This window comes from Sus scrofa, chromosome 14 (genome assembly GCF_000003025.6).
Source record: "Sus scrofa isolate TJ Tabasco breed Duroc chromosome 14, Sscrofa11.1, whole genome shotgun sequence".
In the NCBI taxonomy this organism is placed as follows: Eukaryota; Metazoa; Chordata; class Mammalia; order Artiodactyla; family Suidae; genus Sus; species Sus scrofa.
Window position 1 is genome coordinate 80,294,157 of NC_010456.5, and position 27,720 is coordinate 80,321,876.

Below are 27,720 nucleotides of genomic sequence, written 5' to 3' on the forward strand. Positions count from 1 at the left end.
GTGTGTATGTGTGTGTGTGTATAGCTGAATCACTGTGCTGTATACTTGAAACCAACATAATACTGAAAATCAACTTCAATTCCAAAAAATAAACAGACTGGAGGCTATAACGATTATGTTTGCCAGGAGAGAAATGAAAAATAAAAAAGAGGGGCGTTCCCTAGCAATTCAGCAGGTGAAGTACCTGGTGTTGTCACTGCAGTGGTTTGGGGTGCTGCTGTGGCTCAGGTTTGATTCCTGGCCTGGGAACTTCCACATCCCATGGGCGTGGCCAAAAAATAAAAACAGAGAAAAAGCAAGCAAGCAAGCAAATGCTTCCTAGAGATAGGTCATTTTTTTACTGAAAAAGCTCAACTGCTTGTGCTCTTTTCACCCCCAGAAAGTGGCTGGGAGCCTTGCAGATAACCCACAAGCCCACAAAGGACAGCAGCCCCTGGCAGAGAAGATGCATTTGGTCTCTGGCCGTGCTCCAAGAGCTAGAGACAGGCCAGCCCTGACCCTTGCCACCATGGTCCCTACCTCCGCAGGGAGAGGGCACACTGGTGCTGCAGCTGGATGGCCGTGTCCCTCTGCTGGGTCAGCATCTCCGTCTGCTTCAGCAGGCGCTGGTTCTCCTCCTCCAGCTGCTCCAGACGGCTCAGGTCCGAGTTGTGAATGGCAACTTTCTCACTGTACCTCTTCCGCAGGGCGTCATAGTCCTTCTTCACCACCTCCAGCTTGTCCATGGCCGTGTCATACAGCTTGTTGAGAATTTCTGACGACCCGTTGTGCTTCAACACCTGGAGAGCAGAGAACGTTTCCTGAGGGTCTGAGGGCAGGAGGAATGACAAACTCACCCCTGGTCTGGGGGAAGAATTGCTGACAAGGGTGGGGAGGTCACATCCTCTGGCTTTCAAGAGCCTCCTGGTCAATTCCACAGCCCTGCAGTCACACTGAGTCGGTTCATTGTCTCACATATGTCTCTTAGTGGGGTGCAGGAAACAGTATAGCAGCCCTGCTTGCAAGCTAACCCTTGGCTGGCATCTGGGAACGTAAATGGTAAGCAGTTCCCTGCACTGATACAAATCTTCCCTGAGTGACAAGAGGGGTGCCCCACACCTGGACTCTCAGGCTGAGTACTTGCTTTCCTCTGGGAGTCTGGAACTCCACAGCTTGCTAAGCCCCTAGTATAAACACCAGGCAGGAATGTCTTGTGGGCTTCCCTGGCAACACTTCACCCATGCTGTCACCAACCCCCTGCAACTGCACAGCAGGAGGACTCTTGGAACCCAGTGCCTGGTTTCCTCTGGACTTCGCCCCATGCACCTCCTCCCTTTGCTGATTTTGCTTTGTGTCCTTTTGCTGAATAAATTTTAGCTGTATGATTATATGCTGAGTCTCGTGAATTCTAGCAAATCATCGAACCTGGGGGTGATGCTAAGGAGCCACAACATAGGTACCTAATGTGTTTTAGCCCTGCTCTAGGTGCCAGTGATGCTGAACAGACACAATGACTATGGTTGGTGAACCTCTTACTCTGATGGGATGATAAAAACTCACACACAGATGGAGATAGGTAGATAGACCAAATAAAATAACTTCAGAGCACAAAAGGGCTGTCAAGCAAATAAAAATAAAATAGGATGAGCTGGAGAAAGACTTTTTTACTTTTCGGCCACGCTTGCAGCATGGGAAGCTCCCAGGCCAGGAATCAATCCTGTGCCACAGCAGTGACTTGATCCAGTGCAACACTGGATCCTTAACCCACTGAGCCACACAAGAACTCCAGAGACTTTCGAGCCGCAGAGTAGAAGGTCATGAGAGAGGCTATAACCCAAGGAGGCCTCTCAGTAAGAGAGTGACTTCTGAGCTTGGGTGCAAATTAGGAGCAGCAGCCAAGAGCACATCTGGCAGAGGACAAGCAAGTGCAAAGGCCCTGAGGCAGGAATCACCGGTCATGTTCTAGGCACAAACACAAAAGCAGCACCAAGTGACTGGAGCCCCATGAACAAGGAGGAGTGGGTTCAAAAAAAAAAAAAAAAAAAGGCCAGAGAACTGGACGCAGCTTCAAAGCTCACAGCAAAGACTATATCCCAAGTGAAATGAGAACCGTTGAGAGGGTTTTGAGCAAAAGAGCATTCTACTCTGATCTGCAGGTACTAACAATGACTCAAAGTGCCGCTCTAGAAAATAAAATACAAGATAAGCTAAGCGGTTGTCGGGGGCCTGCTGACTTCTGCTCAGGACCTCAGGGGATCAGGGCCCTTGGCTAGGTCCCTCCACAGCCACATCTCTAGGTTTGTTTCCTTATTCCTCCAAAGGTAGGACTGAGCCAAAAAAGCTTGCTTAACTCTTCCAGCTCCAACAGTCCAGGAATCACCAGGCTCATCTAGCTCATGGGCCCCAAGTCACCAGAGAACCTAGAACTACTGAGATTCCCTTCAGAGGAAGGGTTAGCCCTCAATAAATATGATTAATAAGAAGGCGCTAACTCCCAAGTCAGACTCTTTCAGAGACAAGGAAAGTTAAGTCCATTCCTCTAAACATTAGCTCTGAGGAAGACGGAGAAAAAAGGCATCTCATCAATCAACTCTTTCAGGGCATTTAGCCCTTTTTCCTTTTTTCTTTCCTTTTTCTTTTTTCACATTAAAACCCTCTCCTTCCAATGAAATCTTACAAGGACATCAACATACAAAACTCATTTTATTTTTTTACTTTTTTGCTTTTTAGGGCACACTTTCGGCTTATGGAGATTCCCAGGCCAGGGGTCGAATTGAAGCTACAGCTGCCAGCCTATGCCATAGCCATAGCAACACTAGATCCAAGCCGCATCTGTGCTCTACACCACAGCTCACAGCAAAACCAGATCCTTAACCCACTGAACCAGGCCAGGGATTGAACCCGAACCTCATGGTTCCTAGTCGAATTTGTTTCCGCTGCACCACAACAGGAACTCCCAAAATTCATTTTAAAAAATGGTACACTGCTTCCTCCGGTGTTTAAAATCTTCCCTGTTTTATGAAAATGCTTCACTGCTGCAAATCTTGACTGCACACTAAGAAAACAAGTCAGAAAGCCACCAACTAAGTCCCAGCCTATCATTTTAAAGTCTTCTTAACATACAACGGAACATCTTCAAACATACAGCAGAGCATAGCAAATAAAGTAGCAGAATTTTAAGTACCCACCACTCAGCTTTCACCTTAACAGTCATTCTTTGGATTTGTGGGGGATGGGTTCTGGGACCCCCCCCCTCAGATACCAACATTCACGAATGCTCTGATCCCTCATACAATAATGCTACATACGACCTTCACACATCATCCCATACACTTCAAATCATCTCTACTTAGAATACCTAACCCAACGTAAATGCTATGTAATTAGTTACCTACAAGGCAAATTCAAGGTTTGCTTTTTGAAACTTTCCAGAATTTTTTTTTTCACCAATCTCCAACTGGTTGACTCCTCAGATGCGGAACCCACTGACACAGGGGACCAACTCTATCTTGTCACATATCTCAAACTGCTTTCTAAAGATATAAAATATTACAAATGTTTAGCTAAAGCCCCCAATACACCCTTCTCTTAACCAGTCGCCCTCTTCCCCTCCAGAATTAACCGCTCCCCTAAAATTGTGTCAACCATCACCAGGCACAATATTTTACTTATACTATTTATGTAACTGTGAAATTTCCTAACAGCATTCGATGTGCTTCCTTCTAGTCAATGCTGCTTTTAGGGTTTAGTCAGTGGATCAGGTAGTATTTCACTGTAGGAGTACATCACACGTTCCTGTTCTGATGAGTGGATGTCTGCATCAACTCCATTTTCTTGCTGTTATAAATGACACTACCGTGAACACTGCATATGTCTCCTCTCTGACACCTGTAAGCTTTCCTCTATAGGGTGGACACCTACAAGTAGAGCTAAAGGTCAGAATATGGAGTTTTCCCTGCCATCTGGACAATGCCAAGTTGCTCTCCTAGGGTGGCTATCCCAATTTACATCCCAGCAGTGAGCAGGAGTACTCAGAATTACTGCTGTCAATGAGCGCATCCTCACCCAGATTTCATAGGTCAGATTTCCCTTTTAAATGTTAACTGTGATAAAATACACACACCCCAAAATGTCTTAACCAGTTTTAACCTTGAGGTACACATTTCAGTAGTGTTATATATATTCACATTGGGGTTTTTTTTTGTTTTTTGGGGGGAGGGGTTTGTTTTGCTTTGTGTAGGGCTGCACTTGCCGCATAAGGAAGTTCCTAGGCTAGGGGGTCAAATCGGATCTACAGCTGCTGGCCTACACCACGGTCACAGCAATGCCAGATCTGAGCCATGTCTCCGACCCACACCACAGCTCATAGCAACACCAGATCCTTAACCCTCCGAGCGAGACCAGGGTTTGAACCCGCAACCTCATGGTTCCCAGTCGGATTTGTTTCTGCTGCACCACAACGGGAATTCCTGTTTGATGTTTTTATTATATATATATATATATATATATACATACACACACACACACATACACATACATTCATATTGTTGTGTGACCAATCTCCAGAACTTTTTCATCTTGCAGAACTGAAACTCTGTCCCCCTTAACCAACAACCCCTGTTCCCCCTCTGCCCAGCCTGACAACCACCCTTCTAACTTACGGTTCTATGAATCTGACTACCCTAGAGGTACATACCGTATTTATAAATGGAATCATACAGTATTTATCTTTTTGTGATGTGACTAACATTTCATTTAGCAAAATGTTCCAAGTTGTACTCCTGGTTGCAGTTATGTGACAGAATTTCCTTTTTGTTTTATTTGTGTGTCGTGGGGGATTGGTTTGGAGTTTTTTGGCTGTGTCTATGGCACGCACAAGTTCTTGGGATAGAACCTGAGCCACAGCAGCCACCCAGGTCACAATAGTGACAACACAGGATCCTTAACCTGCTGAGCCACCAGGGAACGCCTTCCTTTTAAAGACGAATATTATTCCATTGTACACATGCACTGCATTTTATTTACCCATTCATTCGTCAGAAGACATGTGGATTGTTTCCACCTCTTGGCAACTGAGAAACAATCAGATTTCTTTTTTAGGCCAGTCTCATGAATTAAAAAATAAGATTTTCATTGCCAGTCTCATGAATTAAAAAATAAGATTTTTTTTTTTTAAACTTGCTTTCTGGTTACTAGAATGACAGAGCAAATCTCTTTACATTTACTGACTGTACACATTTCCTTCTGTGAACTGCCTGTCACATCCTTTGATTTTCCTTCCCTCCTTCCTTCCCCACTTGCCCTTCTTTCCCTCCCTCTCCTTCTCTCTTCCTTCCTTTCTGTAGGACTGATTTTTAAATTCCCAGGACTAATTCTTTTCTAGTTATATTCATTACAAATATCTTCTCCCAATATGTGACTTTTATATTTTCTTGGGGTGTAACTTGTTACTAAAATTTTAATTTTAATATGGTACAATCTATTAATCATTTCCTTTATGATCTGTGCTTTAGCTGTTTAAGAAATTCTTTCCTTCTGAGAAATATTTTATATCTTAGAATTGTGTTAACATGGATATGAAATACAAATCCATCAAGTTATATAATTTAGATTTGAATATTCTATTTTGTGTAAGTCATGTATCAGTAAACATGAAAAATATCCATAAATGGAGTTCCCATCATGGTGCAGCAGAAACAAATTCGACTAGGAACCATGAGGTTGCGGTTCAATCCCTGGCCTCACTCAGTGGGTTAAAGATCTGGCATTGCTGTGAGCTGTGGTGTAGGTCACAGATGCAGCTCGGATCTGGCATTGCTGTGGCTCTGGCGTAAGCCGGCGGCTACAGCTCAGATTCTACCCCAAGCCTGGGAACCTCCATATAACAAGGGGTGCGGCCCTTAAAAGACAAAAAAAAAAAAAAAAAAAGAAAAAAAAAAAGAAAAATATCCATAGAGAAAAAAAATTAATGCAATGAAGCACCAAAAAGAAAAGAAAATCTTTCCTTCCTATCTTGAGATCATAAAATACTCTCATTAGTTTTTCCAAAAAACAATTTTACTTTTCACATTTAAATCTGAAAACTATTTGGAATATAGTTTTGTGTATGATGCGTGATGGAGATACAGCATAATTTTTTTCCATAAATCACTAGACAAAGGAGAACTAAATAAAGAACCAAGAAGCAAGTGAAGGACAAACTGAGGACCTCCTGGATTTGTCCAGGTGCAGACAACGAGAACTGGAGAACACCAAGGATATCAGCTGGCACACTGCCGGCTACTGAGAGGTAAGAAGGGCATCCCACAAGGACATGCCCACACATGCCAAGGACACAGCCATGGAGAGTACTCCTGACTTCAGGGTCAATAGGTGCCTTCTAGCCACATCTGGAAAAGATCTCACTTCTAGACCAGATTGCCCTGAGGGGTGGCCAGTACCTCAAACATTTCAATTTTAAAAATCACTCCAGGAGTTCCTGTCGTGGCGCAGTGGTTAACGAATCCGACTAGGAACCATGAGGTCGCGGGTTCGGTCCCTACCTTTGCTCAGTGGGTTAACGATCCGGCGTTGCCTGAGCTGCGGTGTAGGTTGCAGATGCGGCTCGGATCCCGTGTTGCTGTGGCTCTGGCGTAGGCCAGTGGCTACAGCTCCAATTCGACCCCTAGCCTGGGAACCTCCATATGCCGCAGGAGCAGCCCAAGAAATAGCAAAAAGACCAAAAAAAAAAAAAAAAGTCACTCCAAACATACCCGAGCCAGGTGAGAACCCCATGGCTCCAAGAGTCCAGTGGTTCACTACAGAACAAAGGCATTGCTGCCATTCCCAGAGCTTCCCACAAGGTGGCAACCCTGGGCAGACCTGACAAATGCACTCCCACAGTTGTCTAGCCTTGCAAACTTCATAAGGAAACAGGAGTTCCCTCATGGCACAATGCGTTAAGGATACGGTGTTGTCAATGCTGTGGCTCAGGTTAGATCCCTGGCCAGGGAAATTCCGCAGGCTGCAGGTGTGCCCCCTCCCCACCCCCCACCAAAAAAGGAAAGAAGCAATATAGCTCTCATCACAAGAAAAAAATTTTTTCTAAGTTGATGAATGTTAATTAGACTTATGTGGTGATCATTTCACAATGTATACAAATATCAAATCATTATGTTGTACACCTGAGATTAATATAATGTTATATGTCAATTACACCTCCATTTTAAAAAAATAAAACAAAACATAAATTATCACCCCATATATATCAAAAGTAAAACAATTTTTTTTTTTCTTTTTAGGGCCACACCTGCGGCATATGGAAGTTCCCAGGCCAGGGTTGAATACAAACTACAGCTGCCTGCCTATGCTATAGCCACAGCAACTCAGGATCCTAGCCTTGGCTGCAACCTACACCACAGCTCACAGCAACACTGGATCCTTAACCCACTGAGTGAGGACAGGTCCTCATGGATAGTAGTCAGGTTCATTACCGCTGAGCCAAGGCAATAACTCCCAGTAAAACCTAATTTTAAAAGTGGCCTTGAAACAATGCAGACAAAAATCTTGTTCTGAAGGGCACTGGCTCAGCAGAGCCCACCTTCACCATCCACAACAGAATCTGGAGTCAACACTATGGCTTGGCCTCTCTTCCCTCAGTCCCCAAAATTCCCCAACCATGAGGAGCTTGGATGGGGGTCTATGTGACAATCCATGGACAACTGAGGTAGAGTGAATCCGCTGCCAGGATGGGCCAGTTTCCCAGTGAGACAAGGCCAGTCAGAGAAAATCCCCGAACAGACACAGGGATCCCTTCTGGTGCCCAATATAGCCCTGAGAATGTGGTGGGATCTGGGTCAAAGGGACCCTGGGGAGACAACGCTGATGGTCCACCCATCCGCAGGTGAAAACTCTGCACGAGGCCTGGAGGATAACAAAAGTCAAAAGAATGTTGTTATAGTGGTATAATGATATGAGGCTTCCTCAACTCCTAACCTCTCATCCTAACCCTGGCGTCACCAAGAATAGTCCCATTCCCACAGGACAGCAGCTGGATAGTCAAAAAGGCTCATGGGCCTCCAACACTTCTCGACTTTTCTCCACAAGCAGGGCTCAGAATCATGCCTGCGCTAATGCAATCAAAAGCCTCAGAGAAATTTGAGAAAGCCATGGCCACAGCTGGCTGCAGAGGATTTGAAAAACTATCCTATCAGTCTAGAATTTTCCCTTTTTATCATTAGAAGATTTTGTTCTTAGGAAATAGTTACACATACATGCACTAACAGTCAACGTCTAGCATTTCAACTAAGGCTAACGGAAGTCTGAGAGAGAGAACATTTAAATTTGGCTCAGAATTTTATTTTTTCATTTTTTTTGCTTTTTAGGTCTGCACCTGCAGCCTATGGAACTTTCCAGACTAGGGGTCGAATCAGAGCTACAGCTGCTGGCCTATACCACAGCCACAACAACACTGGATCATCCCCGACCAACTAAGCGAGGCCAGGGACCAAACTGCGACCTCATGGATAGCAGTTGGATTCGTTTCCACTGAGCCATGACGGGAACTCCTGGCCAACAATCCTCTAAAATGAAAAAGGTGGCACACTTCTCAGCTCAGACAAGCAGCAGTTCTTGGAAATGACTCCCCTCTGGCCTGTGAGAAGCAGGTAGAAGTGGTCCAAGGGAGGCACAGCACAAAGTCAAGGTCTGGTACCATCCACACAGCAAGACAGCCAGAGCCTGCGCTGTCCCAACAGGGAGGCCAAGAACAGAGTGGCCCTACTCCACAGTGGTCAGAAACGCTCCGGGCTCCTCTGTGAGGCGTGCCTTTCAGAGACTCAGAAACCCCTTTCCTGGGATCTCTGGGAAAAGAAGTCAACTTTCATCAACCACCAGAAAAAAAGTATATTTAAAGACAGGGGACCGAACCAGAAGGAGGAAAAGGAAGTTTCCTGGGGCCTTAAGTTTCCCAAAAGAAAACTGGCAGAACATATTTTTTAAAAAAAGAAAGAAAAAGAAAAAGCATGTTTTCAGCCTAGCAATTGTACCTCTAAGAATCAAACTTTTAGAAAAACATGCATTAAGGAATATAAGGGCATACCAAAAAATTATTTGTAACAGGAAAAAGTGTAGAAAAAGAAGATTCTCGGAGTTCCCATCGTGGCGCAGTGGTTAACGAATCCGACTAGAAACCATGAGGTTGCAGGTTCGATCCCTGCCCTTGCTCAGTGGGTTAAGGATCTGGCGTTGCCGTGAGCTGTGGTGTGGGTCTCGCAGACTAGGCTCGGATCCTGAGTTGCTGTGGCTCTGGCGTAGGCCGGTGGCTACAGCTCCAATTGGACCTCCTAGCCTGGGAAACTCCACATGCCGCGGGAGCAGCCTAGAAAAGGCAAAAAGACAGAAGAAAAAGAAAATGAAGATTCTCAAGCCACACAGAATGGGGCTCATAAATTAGCGACAATGAAAAAGAGATATCTTGCTGGATGACCCAAATTTACACAAAGGAGACATAAGATATTTGTTGTAGTAAAGAACGTGCAAAACATCCTCTACGCTGCTCCCCCGCCAAGGCTTGGCCATCTCTGCCTTAGATCCCTCAGGCACTGCTGACACAACACGGAAAAATCCAGACGGTGCATGCTGACTGATGTTCCCTGCAGGTGGAACCACCATGCCGTGGCCCTCCCCACACACGTTCTCATGCAAGAACATGCAGGTGCACCAGAAAAACCACCTGACAGCAGCTCTGAAGGGGGAAAGGTCCCAGGACCCAGGCCAGCGCACCCTCCAACCCCAGCTGCCTCACTTCCTCTGACATAAATCAACACAGAGGGCTGGGGAGGCCACAAATCCCTCAGGCAAATATGCACAGCAAGCAAGGGCCTCTTCAAGATAACAAGGCGTGGGAGGAACCCAGCACAAAAAGGCACAAAACCGGCCTTGTCCAGGGAGGTCAACCTCTGCCCTCGGGGCCTGCAGGAGGAGACCTGTAGCCACCCTGTGTCCCCAGCTTCCTTGACCCAAGACCTGAGCTTCTCACAGCCCAGGCACCTACCCCAGACCTGGTGAGGGTGCAAAGGCCCAGGCTGGGGACCAGGTGGCCTAGTGGCTCCAGGACGCACCACTCACCCCACATTTGGTGGTGGCCTGGGGCGGTGGGAGTGGGAACATCTCAGTCTGGATGTTTGTACCCTGTGGGTTCTGAGGAAAGTCACAGGATGGGAGGCAATAAAGCATCATGCCTCCAAAGGGCAGGTTTTTGGTTTTTTAAGACAAAGTGGTAACCAGAGTCTTTTATTTTGATATCCAATTCATGCACCATACAATTCACCCTTTAGGTGCACAATTCAATGGCTTTTGGTATAGTCACAAAGTTGTACATCAACTACCACTATTTTATTCCAGAACATTTTCACCATCCCAAAAAGAAACCCGTAACCATTAGCAGGCATGCTCCGTCCACCCAGCCCTTGGCGCCAGGGCCCCACTCATCTACTTTATGTCTGTGAATTTCCCTATTCTGGACACTTCACATAAATGGAATCATAATATGCAAATGTGACTGGCTAATTTACCATGTCAGGGTTCGTCCACACTGTAGCAGGTATCAGTTTTTGATTCCTTTTTATGCTGAATAATATTCCATTGTCTAGAATACACAATTTATTTGTCCACTTATCAGTCTGTGGGCATTTGGGTTGTTTCCACCTTTTGGCTCTTATGAATAATGCTGCTATGAACATTCACACTGTAAGTGTCTGTGTGGACATATGTTTTCAATTCTCTTGGGTTTATATCTAGAAGTGGAATTGCTGGGTTATCTAGTACCACATTTAACTATTTGAGGAACTGCCAAACTGTTCTCCAAAGTGATGGCACCACTTTACAATCCCATTGCAGTATGTAAGGGCTATGATGAGGCCACAGGGCAGATTTTATTCCAGACTTAATAGGACTAGAGGAGGTCCCGCTGTGACTCAGTGGAAACGAATCTGGCTAGCATCAATGAAGAGGCAGGTTTGACCCCTGGCCTCACTCAGTGGGTTAAGGATCCAGCATTGCTGTGAACTGTGGTGTAGGTCGCAGACATGGCTCAGATCCCAAGTTGCTGTGGCTGTGGTGTAGGCCAGCAGCTACAGCTCCGATTCGACCTCTAGCCTGGGAACCTCCATATGCCGCGGGTGCAGCCCTAAAGAAACAACAACAAAAAAATAGGACTAGAATTAAAAACAATAATCAGAGTAAGCCTTGAGTGCTTTGAGCATGTGGGTATGTGGTATCCCCCACTTTATATGCAATCCCTCTAAGCTCCCAGAACCACAGGAGACCATTCCTGCAATACCAGAAAGCAAAGGGACTTTCCTTAGACAGCCACAAACGCACCTGAAATTATGAATCTTTCAAAGAAGAATGAAATCTAAACAAGCCCCACAGAAAAAAGGTAACTAAGTTTAAAACTGGGTAGAGGAGTTCCCATCATGGCACAGTGGTTAACGAATCCGACTAGGAATCATGAGGTTGCAGGTTCGATCCCTGCCCTTGCTCAGTGGGTTAAGGATCCAGCATTGCCATAAGCTGTGGTGTAGGTCGCAGACGCGGCTCGGATCCCGCGTTGCTGTTGCTCTGGCTGGCAGGTACAACTCCGATTAGACCCCTAGCCTGGGAACCTCCATATGCCGTGGGAGCGGCCCAAGAAATAGTAAAAAGACAAAAAAAAAAAAAAACCTGGCTAGAACAAATATCAGGGAACAAATGAGCAATGACACAAAGAGAGATGGAGGAGAAGACACAGAAGGGCCGCCCACCCTCAGAGGGGATGGTCAGCACTCACAGCCCACAAGGAAAAGGGACACAAACTCTGAGCTGGGGCTGTCCCTGCTTCCCAGGGGCCTCTGTTCACCACAGCTGCTCATCCTCACCTGCTTCTCACCCCAGATTTCTCCAAGGGTTTTCTTTCGAGGTAACAATGATCCACCTCTAAACCACCTAAAGCTCACAGTCCTGATCACTGGCTCCAAGAAGCTCTGCGCACTATGCACTATGCGGGAGCAAGGCTCTCTACAGGGCAATTCACAGCATTCAATACACACTAACCATGCTGGTCCAGCAACTGCAACTCAGTATCTCACTTCGTCCCTAGAGCAATGCTCCCAGGGCATCGCCCACCCCCTCCTGGAATGCTAAGGGACCAAGGAGAGGAAGATGGAGAGTGTGAGCTGCTCCTCTGAGATGGGGCAGCAGATGGGCTCCAGACGCCCCTGCTTTCTGCCCCAGCTGGAGTCCTGATGCCCTGACCTGCACTTACCTCCCCAGCCAGGAACCTTCCTGTTACCATGGCTGGGCCACACCTGCCCCACACCAACAAACCCCTGATCAATGGGCTCACTGCAAAAACAACAGATACCTCCAAGTATACCCAGCTTAGGGGCCAGCACTGAGCCTGGACTGGGCACTCCACATAAAGCTTCGACAACTATCAGAGAAAGAAAATAAACCACAAGAAAAAAATTTTTCTTTTTCTTTTTTTTCTTTTTTTTTTTTTTTGTCTTTTTGCCTTTTCTAGGGCCGCTCCCACGGCATATGGAGGTTCCCAGGATAGGGGTTGAATCGGAGCTGTAACAGATCCAAGCCGTGTCTGTGACCTACACCACAGCTCACCACAACACCGGATCCTTAACCCACTGAGCAAGGCCAGGGATTGAACCCGCAACCTCATGGTTCCTAGTTGGATTCGTTAACCACTGTGCCACGACAGGAACTCCCAAAAGTTTTCAATAGAACAGTCTACAATGGGAAAATACAGAAAACAGCCCAAAGGGCAATCGATAGAAGACTGGCTAAATCAATTATGCTGCTTCTATGTAACTCAATACTCTGCAGCAAATAAAAACAAGGAAGTAGAATTTGCACTGAAATAGAAAGATGCACATAACATATTCAGCAAAAAACAATGTTCGCAACTAAGCAATACTGCAATTCTACTTTGTCAAATAAGTTAATAAGATACAAAGGATTCTATGTATACAGCTAAACATTTCAAACTTTTCACTGGTGATATACTTACGGTTAGTTATCTCTGTTGAGTGAAACTACAGGAAGAATTCTTTTATTTTTATTTAATTATTTATTTATTTATTTTTGCTTTTTAGGTAGGGCTGCACCAGCTGCATATGGAGGTTCCCAGGCTAGGGGTCAGATTGGAGCTACAAGTGCCGGCCCACACCGCAGTCATGGAAATGTGGGATCTGAGCCTCGTCTGCAACCTATACACCACAGCTCAAGGCAATGCCGGATCCTTATCCCACTGAGCAAGGCCAGGGATCGAACCAGCATCCTCATGGATGCTAGTCGGGTTTGTTTCCGCTGAGCCACAACAGGAACTCCGAGTTCTTTTAATTTTTAAATGTCTGTATTTTTTGTTTTTTTTTCAACAACGTGAATTTTGCAATTTAAAAAATAGCATAAAAACATGAAGAAGGGAGTTCCCGTCGTGGCGCAGTGGTTAACGAATCCGACTAGGAACCATGAGGTCGCGGGTTCGGTCCCTGCTCTTGCTCAGTGGGTTAACGATCTGGCGTTGCCGTGAGCTGTGGTGTAGGTTGCAGACGCGGCTCGGATCCCGCGTTGCTGTGGCTCTGGCGTAGGCCGGTGGCTACAGCTCCGATTCAACCCCTAGCCTGGGAACCTCCATATGCCGCGGGAGCGGCCCAAGAAATAGCAACAACAACAACAAAAAAAAGACAAAAGACAAAAAAAAAAAAAAAAGAAAAACATGAAGAAGGAGCTGCCCTTCCCCCTTATGAACTACTTAACCTTATAGCCTTTGGAGGCATGGAGGCATGAAGCCCCACAAAGGATAAGAAGGGGAGGGCGTGGGGAAGGGGGCAGCAGAGGGAAAGGCAGGCAGGTACACACAGAGTGGGACTGAGTGAGTACACAGATTAAGGATAATCAGAACCAGGTTTCTCACTGCTGGAAAAAGGTGTTACAGGAGTTCTCGTCATGGTTCAGTGGAAAAGAACCCAACTAGTATCCATGGGTTCAATCCCTGGCCCCACTCAGTGGGTTAAGGATCCGGTGTTGCTGTGAGCTGTGGTGTAGGTCACAGATGCGGCTTGGATCTGGTATGGGTGTGGGCGTGGCTTGTGGCTGTGGCATAGGCCGGCAGCTGCAGCTCTGATTCAACCTGTAGCCTGGGAACTTCCATATGCTGCAGATGAGGCCCTAAAAAGACAAAAAAAAAAAGGATTCGAACTGGAAATATTAGTGTGAACTCATGGTTTCCAATATCCATATTATATACTGAAAGACAGATCTATTAGTAGGAGGTATGTGTCAGTTATTCCCTACTAGTCCACTGAGAGGGCCTAGGAGCTGTGACCCCCCAGGAGCAAGGAGTACACCATCATTCAGATCTTGCTTCTAAATACCATTCTCCACTAAAAGGAATGTGGGTTCTTAGGAAAAATGTTTATTTTCAGGGCCAGGGCAGGGAAATTATAAAATGAGCCTGGAACATCTTCTTATGCCAGACGGCAAAGAAGTGCTCAAAGAGTGAAGGGTACATGTCAAAAAGAGCAGCAAGCTTGAAGGGGTTCCCACGGAGTAAAACAGGAAACCCTGAGCATAAACACAAACACACACACACACACACACACACACACACACACACACACACACACACACACACGTATGGGTGTATAAAGAGAAAACAAGCATCATTACAGGGGAGAAGCCTGGAGACACCACCTGAGTCAAGGGATCAAAATGAACACCAATAGTAATGTCATATCAAGCCAAGTCCTGATCAATAGGATGCAAGGAGAAAAAGGCACCATCACTTCTGTGACAGTCTTGCCAAAAATGCAAATACTCATTCAACCATAAAGATCAGCCAAATCCAGGCTGAGGGACAACCTAGAAAATATCTACCCTGTAGTCTTCCAAAGCATCAAGGTCATACAGGTCACAGCCCGAGGAACAGTTCCAGATGGAAGGAGACTTAAGAGACATAACAACTAAATGCTGAGCTTTATTCTGAACAGGATTATTTTCCCATTGAAGACACTATTGAGACAACTGGCAAAACTTGATCAGGGTCTGATGATTAGATGGTAGTATATATCTTGTTAATTTCTGATGTGTCTCCTGTTGCACAAGAGAATATTCTTGATTGCAAGAAATACACATTTACATGTTTGAGGTGATGGGAGCATAAGGTTGGCAACGGAATGATACAAGAGAAAAATTCTCTGCACTGTACTTGCAACTCTTCCGTAAGTTTGAGAGTTTCATAATTTTAAAAATTAGGGGTTTGCTGGAGTTCCTACTGTGGTGCAGTGGTTAAGAATCTGACTACAGCGGCTCAGGTCACTGCCGATGTGCAGGTTCAGTCCCCAGCCCAGTGCAGTGGGTTAAAGGGGTCTGGCATTGCTGCACCTGTGGTAGAGGTTGCAGGTACAGCTCAGATTCAATCTCTGGCTCAAAACTTCCACGTACCACGAGCATGGCCATAAAATCTTTTTTTAATTAAAATAAAAAATTAGGGGTTTGGGATTGGCATAAGCACATTATTGCATACGGAATGGATGGTCAGTAGGGATCTGTAAAGCCCTGGGAACTCTACCCAATGTTCTGTGATAACCTATCTGGGAAAAGAATCTGAAAAAGAATAGATATGTGTGTGTATATAACTGAATCACTTTGTTATACCACAGAAATTATCACAACTTGATAAATCAGCTATACTTAAATAAAACTTTTTAAAAAATCATAAATGAAAACAAAGCAATAAAGATAACAGCATAGTACATTACCAGTGAGTTCAGATTGTTATACACCAGCTTTGTGTCAATCAAGCCCCAACAGTCGGCTTTAACTGGGGAACCCTAACTGCTGTGATGGGGATGGGGCTCTGCTTAATCAGACCTATGCTGTGGTGCTAGGAAGACACCCTGTCTCTCCCTGGGTCTCCCTTCCAACTAAAACATCCAACAACCTACAGACAGAAAGCATCATCTGTCCCTGGCATGTCCCTGGGCAGCCCAGGCAATTCCAGACCATAAGCTACAAGAGAGGGATGGCCAGCACTACTCACAGCAAGGAGCTGTTCTGACTGGCCTACTCCTCAGGCCTCTATCAACATGAAACAAGAGCTGAGCAAAGTGAAGAAACTAACTTGGACCCCGGAGAGCAACGAGACCAACAGGCCATGCTCCCACCCCAAAATAACGATAGTAACTTCTCCAAGTTTCTCTCTATCTGTAATCTCACACAATCCATACAAAGGAAAGAAGCTAGAGGCACCCCAAGGCCCCAGACTAAGTCAAATTCATGTTTCACCCTCTCATACCACAGAGCACCTCCTCCTTGGTAGCCCTTGAAATATTCATGATGTGTGATTATCTGATTAACAATCCCCCTCACCCCATTAGACTGCAGAGATCTGGAGAACGAGGGCTAAGTGCTCGTGAATATCCCAGTGCCTCACAGGAAGGAGGCAGACACCAGAAATACTTGCTAAGTAGTCACATGGATATGTGGGTGGGTGGGTGGGTAGGCGAGTGGGTGGACGGATGGACCAATGAGTGTGGATAGATAGGTGTCGGGTCAATAGATGGTGAATGAGTAGGTGGGTGAGTGGATGGACGGATGGATGGATGGACGGATGGATGGTTGATAGATGGATGAATTGGATGAGTGGGTGGATGGATGACTATGCGGATGATGGGCGAGTAGATGGGTGGATAGTAAATGGATGATGCATGGGTGAGTGACTGACCTAGGTCTGCCCCCAGCTGCCCAGCCTGTTTCTACCTGCTGCTGCTGGGCCCGGAGGTCACCAATCTCCTTCTGGTCCTCCTCATGGAGACGCTTCATGTCCTCCCATGACTGCTGTAGCAGGTTACGTTCCCGTAGCAGCTGTCCGTTCTCCCGCCGCAGCATGTCCACGTCATCCTTCAGCTGGGTCTGGTCACTCAGGAGCCGGCTGTGGAGTGTGCTGAAATGTCCCCCGCACAGTGAGCCCCAGCCAGCCTCCAACCCCCACCCAAGGCATCATCTCCCGCCCAGGTCCCAGTGCACCAGACAGGAGCCAACAGCAGCCCTCCAGAGGCAGGTCAAAGCCTGCTATCAGCCAGATGCCAGAAAGACACAAATCATTTTTTTAAAATCTGACACTAAAAAGGCACCGAGGCCAAGGAAAGGAGATAAGCCCCCTTACCTGGTAAGACCTGGCAAGTACAGATACCTTTGCCGGCAAGCAGGCAGGCAAATGCCCTCAAAGGGGCACCAGACCAAATGGGAACATGCCCCAGATGTCTCCTGTAGCAACAGAGCCCAGACAGTGACCTATGGGCTCAGTGATCTGACTAGCCTATTGTCTCATGTGTTTAACCATTTTCCTACCCTTATGTGCTTCTGAAGCTGGCAATGGATGGTGTGGAAAACTGAGGCCCAAAGCCATAAACCCACTACTGAAAGCCCACCACTTGCTACATGGCAGAGGCAGGGCTAGAACCAGAACCCCAGGCTCCAGGTCCAGAAGAAAAGACCATTAAGAGGCAGCCGTTCTGTGGACACTGGGAGCCCTTCCAGGCAGGCCCCACTCACTGGTAGAAGTCAGTCTCCTTGGCCACCTCCTCACACCTCTTCAAGGCGTTGGTGTGCTGGTTCTGCAGGCTCTGCAGGTCGGACATGGCCCGCACACACTGGATCTTCAACCTCTCATAGTCTGGATTCAGCCTGTGGTAGGGCCTGGCCCAGACGGCAAACAGCCCAGTGAACACAGGCCCCAGGATCACAATGACAAGAATGTCTCTCCCCTGGGAAGCCACATCCTGGGTCACCCAGCCCAGTGGTTCTCAAACACTGGCCTCCCGCATACCCTGCCACCTGGTGCCTGCTAAGGCCAGATGATCTGGCTGCACCCATACCAACAGAATCAGAATGCCCAAGATTGAGGACGTGACTGCTGATCTCCCTGCGTGAGCTTGGAGAGTGGGGAGGCTTCTCTCGGAGCCTCCGGGAGGCCACACGCAGGCCTGCACACAGTGGGCCCATCAGACCCCAAGATGAAGTCCCTCCTCTCACTACAGAAGTGATTCTCAATCTTGGGTACATAATAAAAGACCAAGGCCCAGACCAATTCTATCAGCATCCCTGAGGGTAGGACTCAGACATCACTATTTTTTCTTTCTTTTCGGCCACACCCAAGGAATATGGAGGTTCAGGGGCCAGGGATCAAATCTGAGCTCCTGCACCACAGCAGGAACTCCAGACATCAGGATTTTTTAACTCCCCAAGGGATTCTGATGTACAGCCAAGACTGAGAAAAGTGGCCAGGAGCAGGGGTTGTCAAAGTGGGATTCCTGGGCCTGCAGCATTGTCATCACCTGGGAACTTGCTAGAAATGCAAATTCTAGAGTCCCCGTTGTGGCTTAGCAGGTCAAGAACCCAATATAATGACCGTCAGGGTGCGGGTTCAATCACTGGCTCCACTCAGTGGGTTAAGGATCCAGCATTGCTGTGAGCTGCAGTGGAGGTCACAGATACAGCTCGGATCTGGCATGGCTGTGGCCGTGGCATAGGCCAGCAGCTGCAGCTCTGAGAAGACCCCTAGCCTAGGATCTTCTATATGCTGCCAGTGCAGCCCTAAAAAGGAAAAAAGAAATTCAAATTCTTGGGCCAGCCCCAGGCCTCCTGAATCAGACAGGAGGGAGGGATAATGAGCATTCTGTGCTTTCACAAACCCTGCTGATGATCCTGGTGCAAGCTCGAGTCTCTGTGCAGCCACTTGCTGTTACGGTGGCATGAAAGCAGCTATGGACAGCACACAGTCGTGCACCATTTGCTTACTTGCCCTGCCCTCATGCCATCTGACTGAGAGACACACCCTCATAAAGGCAACTTCAAGGAGCAGACTTTGCAGCCCCAACATCACCCCAGAAAAACCTTCCTTGGGGTGAAGCACATACCCCTGATGCTCCTAAAGGAAAGAGATTAACCCAACCCCTCTCCTCAGAACCCCTGCCAGCATTTCCCCAACCCTTCCCTGATATCTACCTCTCCATGCCAACGAAAGAAGTGATCAAAGATGTTCTTCGAAATAACAAAAAACCCAGGTGGGATCAACTCTTTTAAAACATATTTGTGGCAAAAACAATGTATTTACAAACCTCCTGCTCAACGAGGAGGTAGGCTGGGGTGTCTGAGAGACAGTGGCACCCCCACACACAGACTGGCCAGCCAAGAGCCTAGCAGTGGGGTGACTGTCTCTATTATGGCAGGGCCTGGAAGGGGCCAAGGCCATCCAACCAACCAGTGAGGAGAAACCAAAGTGGGACCAGGAGCCTCCATCTGCTGCCCAGACCACCCACCAAATGTTCATCTGCAAGACCAGCAGAAAGGCTTCAGGGCCAGCCCAGGTTCCTCTCACTGGCTCACACGCATGCACATGCACGCACCAGCACACCACCATGTATGATGGACACACCCACTCACTTTTCAATCCCCAACCTGTGTGATTCAGGCCACAGGCCCCGATTCTGACTAGCAGAAGCATAACAAGCCTGTGTCCCCCTTCCCCACATTCAGGCCCAAAGGCAGAACAGGGGGCAACAGGACAAGCAGGCAGTACAGCCAGGGACTTGGGAGCTAAGGGTATGTCTCAGGCAGAGGACGCAATGGCATCAGGGTGGTGACCCTGTCCATTGGGCCAGCAGGGGAGGGGCACAGTCACCACCTCTTGTCGAAGGTCGTCCCGTGGGTGGCGAAGGCCAGGCGCTTCCGGAGCTCATTCCTCTCCCGGGTCATCAGCCGCAGCTGAATGGACAGGTTCTCCACCTTCTCGTTCACTTGCCGATCAGTGAGCAGGGGCGGTGGGGATGGCGCCTTCCCAGTGGTGCCTGCAGGAGGAAGGTGACAAAGTAAACTCACAGCCCCTCACGAACATTCACCCAGGCCCCACCAGCTGCCGAGCACAGTCCTGAGCTCTTAGCTTGCACTCGAGCCTCACAACCACCCTACCTGGTGGATCCTGTCACATCCCCTCTCCCAGATGACACCACTGTGTCCAAGAGTAAAAGGAGCATCTGGGACAGGAGCCCAGCAGTCTGGCTTCAGCATCTACATGGCCCTACTACCTTGGCCCTGGCCGAGGACCCTGGGGTCCTCCTCTCTCCCCAACCTGGCTTTGGTGCCTCTAGGATGGAACCATTTTGGCCTTAATCTTTGCATCCTTGCCTGCTCAGCTAACACCATCTGACACCCACCCCTGGGCACAGAGAGGCCAGCCTAAGCCCTGAGCAGAGTGAAAGACATGGCTTGAAGAGGAAGGCACAGCTGCAACCCAGAGATGCTGGCAGAGGACAAAGGCAGTCAGCTCCAAAGCTGAGCCCAAGGCCTGTGTCCCGTCCTCACCTGATCAGGGCTGACAACGCTACACAGCTCCCGTTTCCAGGCTGCCTGACTGAAAGACCTGCCCAACCAGCCCTGGTGTGCAGCTTGGAGAAGGCTGCAGGGAGAGCCTCCCACAACCAAGCTAACTAGTTCAGGTAAGTCCCAGAACCTCTGACCAGGCCCTCATCACCTGCCACCAGGACTAGATGTATCCAGAAGGGAACCCCATGCCTTATGCTATTACTAAGGGACAGCAGCAACTACCAGCACCCCTGACAAGATCCCAATCTGTTTCTCGAAAGACTGCACCTCACTCAAATGTCCCAGAAAAAGAGACATTCATGGTGCTTTTATATTTAACTCTGTCCATATGTTCCCCTGAGACTTCTAACCCTCACAATCCTCAGTGGCGTCAGAATAACCCACAGCAGTCATTCCATTTTATGGATGTGATCCAGAGGCTGACTCACCCCAGGGACACAGTATTTGTCTCCCCAGTAGCCCTGGGATGTGCAAAGCGCAAGATGCACATCTTCTGACTCTATGTCAACGTGATCACCGTCCCCCCACCTACTGGCTGATTTGCTTTTGCAAACTGAGTGTCCTCCAAGGTAGGTACTGAGGTGTGGCCTTGCATCTTCCAGGAATACCAAGGAGGATGGAGAGTTTGATATGGGTGACAAGCCAGACCATGGTCTGAGGCAGGAGACTCAAGCTCTCAGCCCAGTGTTATCCAATGCTAGTACCCCAACCACTGAATCTAATACCCCTCACCATGTTATTTTAAAACAAGCACCATCGTAACAACTGGGATTTCTGTGCTCAGGCCAGACCTCTGGGGCTGGAATGTTCTCTAAGGTGGGGCCCAGCACCAGCATTTCCCACAAGCATCTCCCTGCCTCCATGGGTTCCATACCACAGCCTGAGAAGCCTTCCCCTGCCTTTCCCCAAAGACCCTAGATCATTACCCCTGCCCCTAGGAGTTTTGGAAAACAGGCTGGTTACAGTTCTGTGCAGGCTCAGTAATGTCTTCCTCTCCAGCAAATGCAGGCATTTTTATGAGATCTAGTTCTATGACCACCATCTGATTTATACTAACTTACCCAGCTCTCTAACATGTGCCTGACACCACTTCTGGAGAGGCCTACAATCGATTCATCCCCAAAGGGACATGATCTGCGCAGGACTGACAAACGCAACTAACCCACATAACAGCAACAAACACAGATGCCCCAGGCATTAATTTAATCTTCCCAACAACTCCAGAGGTGCTAGGAATGTTATCATCTCCATTTTACAAGTCGAAAGACCGAGGCCCACCACGGTTGGGGAATCAGCACAATCTTGCACAGACAGTAAATGGTGCCCAGGATGGGAACCTGGGCACCTGGATTTGGAGCCCCTGCTCTTTGCTGCTGTGCCTTGCAGCCTCCCGAAGACAAGCATGAGTAGCACTTACTCTATACCTGGCAGTTTCTGAGATGCTTTTCTTACATCCATCCCCTTAAGGAAGATACTGCTGTTATTCCCATTTTATAGGTCAGGAAACAAAACCTCTATAAAGGTTAAATAATGGGTCCAGGTCACCAAGCCAGTAAATGACAGCATAGCATATGGAGTGCCTGCTCTCTGAGCCCAGTGCAGGGCCTCAACCTCAAAGTTCTCAAGTGTTTTGATCTAAGGACCTCTTTACACTCTTAGAAATGACTGAGGACTCCAAAGAGCTTATGTTTATATTTATCTAATAATATCTACCAGCTTGGAAACTAGTACGATAAAAGTATTTTTAAATATTTACTAACTTTAAAATAACCAAACCCATTACATATTCACATAAGATTTTTTTCTGAAAACTTAACTATTCTTTCCATCACAAAACAAAAAACACAGTGAGAAGAATGGCACTGCTTTGCATCTATGTAACACTGTTTGATGCCTGGATCAACAGAGATAGCTAAAGACTCACCTCTGTGCAACATCACACACTGGGGATGGAGCCTTTAGAAAACTCTACTGTGCAGTTTGTGTGAGGACAAGAATGCAAGAGGCAGGTGACATCTTAGCATCATTATGAAAACAGTTCTGACCTCACTGGCCCCCTTAAAGGACCTCAGGAGTACCCAAACCATGCTTTGAGAATGGCTGAACTATGCAATGGTCAAGTTCAATAATCAGAGAAACATCAGATCTCAATTTTAGAAGTGAAAAGCACCACCAGCCCTAGCAACCTGCCTCCAGGAAGGGGAAGAATTTTCACCCCACTTTACAAACGAGACAACAAAGATGCATCACTTGGCTTCTTGTATGCTGGAGAGTGTAGCAGCAGCAGGACAGAAGTAACGGTCATCAGACCTGTTACCACACACAGCCTCTGCCTCTTAACTGCCTCTGTAGCTGGCAGGACCTGGGAGCAGCCGATCAGGCCGACAATAATGTGAGTGTTAGTGTTTGCTGAGCACAGCCTGGGTGTTAAACACACCTGGGTCCTCACCTCATTAAACCCCAGGGTACCTTCCCAGGTACATGCTGTGATCACCAGGTGAGTAACTAACACCCAACAAGACTGCAGAGCTAGGAAACTGACAAACATCCATGTGAACCTGGCTCCACCTCCAGACCCAGGGTCTTGTCCACTACCCTGCATGGTCTCCTGTTTCCCCTCCCTGCCCCAAAGGCTTAAGCATACACAAAACACACAAACTAAGGCCACCCAGGCCTGCAAATCCAACACATGGCAGGCTGACTTAGGGAAAACGCTGCCTGGGTGCCCCCGTCTTTTCACAATAAGGAAGCCAGAGGGCAGAGGAGGGCCACAGGGGACCTCAAGAAAAATCCCAAGATGTGCTAAGCCAGGAAGTCCCAAAATAACAGCAAGTGTTGCAGAAAACCCTCTCCATCTCCATTCAATTAAAAGTTAAGTTTTTCTCTTTTTACTTGCATCTCAGGGTTAAAGGACATTCTGAAATAATACAGTCCTTCCAAGCAAATGGTTGCCAGAATCCCCTAAATAGCCACCAAAATTGAACTCCTACACAGCGAGGAACCTGACTACTTCATAGAAAAGCCTATCTAATCTCTCCTTGCAAAATTATTCTGTGTACTGAGTTAAAATCTGTCTACTTCCCCCACTGACCCTAGGTCTGCCCCCAAAGGCCACGAGGTACAATTGCAATTGCTCTTCGATACAGCAGACATGCAAGTCTTTGAAGATAACTACCATGTCTCTTTATCACTACCAGAATAGCTAAAATTTTAAAATGACAACACCAAATGCTAGCTAGCAAGGATGCAGAGAATCTGGAATTCTCGAACATTGCTTGTGGGAATACGAAATCATACGGCCACTTCAGAAAACACTCTGACAGCCTTTTATAAAGTTAAACATGTACTTATCATACCACCCAGCATCCCATTCCTAGGTATTTACACAAAAGAAATGAAAATTTATGTTCACACAAAAGCTGGCACATAACTGTTTACAGTAGCTGTTAAATGGGTTAGAGATGGTGTTACACTCAGTGGACTACTTCTCAACAGTAAAAAAAAGTACTTACCATCCTGCAAACCACTGCTGCACACAAGCGCAAGGGCAACGGGAATTGGTAACATGCTATGCTGAGTGGAAGAAGCCAGACTCAAAAGGCCACATACTATATGATTCCATTTACATGACATTTGAGAAAAGGCAATACTACAGGGGCAGAAGACAGTCCAGTCATTGCCAGGGGCTGGATGTGAAGGGAAGAAGGCTGACCACCAAAGTCAGAGAAGTGAATTCTTTACAGTGAAGAAACTGTTCTGTATCTTAGCTGTGATGACAGTGAAGTGACCAGCATGTTTGTCAAAACTTATCATACTAGACACTAAAGAGGATAAATTTTACTGTATATAATTCATATTTCAACAAACATGACTTTAAAAAAACTTTTGAAGTTGAAAAAAAAGAAAAAGAAACAAAGAAAGAAAAGAAAGAAGTTCCCACTGTGGCACAGTGGGTTAAGAATCCGACTGCAGGGCTCCAGTCACTGTGGAGGTGCAGGTTCAATCCCCGGCCCGGTGCAGTGAGCTAAAGGAGCCAGTGTTGCCACACCTGCAGCATAGATCACAGCTGCGGCTCAGATTCAAGCCCTGGCCTGGGAAATTTCTTATGCCACAGATGCAGTCATCAAACAAAAAAACCCGCATTGACCTTAAACAATCACTCCAGAAGAAGTGTGACTGGTGAAGAGGTGTGGACTGTTACCCCCACTAGTCACAATGTCTATAGTAAACAATTTCAAGAACAAACAAAATTAAAACCAAAGTCAAATGAGTTGTCCACAGAAGCCTCAAACTCTACCTTTCCGCAGTTGTTCTTCTGGATTCAAATGCAAAACCGTCCACTCTCCCATCACTTTACTACTTCCTCTTCCCTTTCTGTAACCCACTTGAGAAGAATACCAACTTTCTTTTTCCTTTTTGGGTCCAGGATAGGATTTAGTGGGTTTGGATTAGAATTAAATAGCCCTCAAAGGAGTGCTAGAAGATGCCAGAAAAACTGGTTCAGGCCCTGGAGCTTGGACAAAGAACTCCTCTGGGCCTTGGGGTGAGAGGAAAGCAGGCAGAGGGTGCAGAGCCCCATCCGCCATCACCAGTCCTTGCTCCTCCTCCCAGTCACCCAGGCTGACGCAGCCTCCTCCACGGTGCAGACCACTGAGGCTCAGCCAGCAGCCTGGCAGCTAAGTAGTCTTCTTGGCCATAAGCTTCTCTGTCCTTGGCTCCCTCATCACCATGCTCCAGCTGACCCTGAAGGCCACCTCCTAATCTTATTTATAACTAGACAGGTCACAGCTCTGCTTCAGAGCCCTATGGGCCCATGTACCAGAAGTTCCTGGAGAAAATGGGCAATAGCTAAAAGAGGTCAGGTCGAGTGGGGTGCCCATGTAAACTTCCTGGCCTCCTCCAGGCCCTGGCTGTCAGGAGAGGCGCAAAGCAGTATGATCATCACTGGCTGCAGAAAGCAAAAACCAAGCCAACCCTGCCTCCAGCCCAGGAGAGCCAGAGCCAGAGAGACATGATCCCACATCCTGAACAACTGCTCCAGAGAATTTATTAGAAATGTACATCTCAGGGAACTCCCGTCGTGGCGCAGTGGTTAACGAATCCGACTAGGAACCATGAGGTTGCGGGTCCAATCCCTGGCCTTGCTCAGTGGGTTAACGATCCGGCATTGCTGTGAGCTGTGGTGTAGGTTGCAGACGCGGCTCGGATCCCGCATTGCTGTGGCTCTGGCTAGGCTGGCAGCTACAGCTCCAATTCAACCCCTAGCCTGGGAACCTCCATATGCCGCGGGAGCGGCCCAAGAAATGGCAAAAAGACAAAAAAAAAAAAAAGAAAGAAAGAAAGAAAAAAAAGAAATGTACATCTCGGGCCCCACTCAGACATACTGAATTGGAAACCCTGCGGAAGAAGCCAGCACTCCCCTCCAGGCAAGTCTGATGCCTGATAAACTTTAAGAATCTCTGATCTGGACCAAAGTTTCATTTGCTGGGCAGGGTGTCTTTTTTCTTGTTTTTTTGGCTGTCCAGTAGGCACTGCATTTAAAGGCATTGCCTCTTGATGAAATGCAAGGAGGGCCCAGTGATGCCCGCCTTGGTTAGCACAGGACTGGGCTCCTCCCAGGACTTAAGAGTAGAAGGAAATCAGATTCTAGTGCAGCAGCTGCAGCCTTGCCCAGTTCCCAGATCTCTCCCCAGATAAGCTACATGCTCTCAAATCCTTAACTCAGGATCAGCTTTGCAGAAACTCAAATCAAGACAGGCAGCGATGGCCTGCTGCTTTCCAGGCTGCCCCTGCATCTGCAGTGTCATTCCTGGAAAACCCCAGTCAAGGGCCACCTCCTCCTTAAAGCTTACAGTGACACCTCTCATCCGAAATAACTGCTCCTGGAGTTCCCTGGAGGCTCAGCGGGTTAAGGATTTGGCATTGTCATTGTTGTGTCTGGGCCACTGCTGTGGCGTGGGTTCGATCCCTGGCCCAGGAACTTCATGTGCCACACGTGCAGAAGGAAGGGGAGAGGGAGAGAGGAAAGAAGAGAGCGAGAGCAAGCAAGAGAGCAAGAGAGAGAGAGGAAGGAAGAAAGGAAGAAAGAAAGGGCTCCTTCCTCTCTGTTTCCTTGTTCTACACAGGCAAAGTGGCCAGTCCTTTACCTCTCTGGTGTTATAGTCTAAATGCCGGTGTACCCCACCAAATTCCTATGCTGAAACCCTAACCCCTTAAGTGAGGTATTAAGAGGTAGGACTTCTGGGAGGTAATCAGGCCATGAGGGTGAAGCCCACATGAATGGGATTAGTGGCCTTATAAAAAGGACCCCAGAAAGTTCTTCCTCCTTCTGCCATGTGCAGTTACAACAGGAAGACACTGTCTATGAATCAGGAAATGCCCCCCACAATCCCCGACACTGACTCTGCCTCAATCTTGGATTTCCAAGCCTCCAGAACTGTAAGAATTACATGTGTGTTGTTTCTAAGCTGCCCCAGTCTGTGCTGTGATAGCAGCCTGAACTAAGACACCTGACTAACCCATAAGACCTGGAGCCAGGCCTTCCTGTGATTCCTATGAGTGCTAAGCACAGGCTCCAAGAGGACAAGATGCTCCCATCCATCTGATGACCCAAGAGAAAAGAGGCCCTGGACCCAATGGGACCAGAGAAGGAAGAGTCAGAGGGCACGAGGTCAGGGAGCAGCCCTGCCTCCACGCTGACTCACCCCCTCTTCCTCCATCAGTCAGAAGCTGCATTTTCAAGGAATCTTTGCTGGGATGGGAAGGAAGCCCTTTGTCTCCTTCTTCTGCCAACAAACTAGGAGATCTTTCTCTTTAATAAGAAATCTTTTATTATTTCAATTTGCATGAAAATTAAGCCTCCTTTTACAAATGCTGCCCATGATTTGTCTCTTCTTAAAACTTTCCCAGTTAGAGACAGATAAGAAATAAAAGGCACCTGAGAAAATGGGTCCAGATGAATGAGGAAGAAAAAACACTGAATGTCTAAAATCCCTGAGCAGATCTATGAGGCCTATCGATGGGTAGGTTACCTAATAATGGGCTACATGTGGTGGCAGAAGCCTTGAAGAAGTCACATGTGCTTAGCTGATGAAAACTGCCTGGAAAGACACAGCAAACTTTAAGGCTGCTAATGTGTTGTTAGTAGCTTTGGGCTAGAGAGCTGAAATGGGCAGACCTTATGGGAACCTAACACCAGCCAGGGGGCCAACCAGACAGCACCTATGGCATAGAAAACACTATACCCAAGACTCCACCTACCAATTTCCTCTTATGCCGAAGGTAACTTTCTGTTCTTTTCCCAAATGTTCTTGGTTAGGGAAA

General features: G+C 47.4%; 1 protein-coding gene across 1 annotated transcript in view; it reads right to left on the reverse strand.

Moving 5' to 3' along the window:
• The window catches only part of DLG5 (discs large MAGUK scaffold protein 5), a 127,804-nt gene that overhangs the window by 44,464 nt on the left and 55,620 nt on the right, over positions 1-27,720 (reverse strand). Inside the window, exons 3-6 of the mRNA XM_021074240.1 lie at positions 19,700-19,862; positions 17,569-17,712; positions 16,774-16,957; positions 520-779 (exon numbers count right to left, since the gene is read on the reverse strand). Of these exons, the coding sequence (XP_020929899.1) occupies positions 520-779; positions 16,774-16,957; positions 17,569-17,712; positions 19,700-19,862 (751 nt within the window). The remainder of the gene's footprint in view (positions 1-519; positions 780-16,773; positions 16,958-17,568; positions 17,713-19,699; positions 19,863-27,720) is intronic.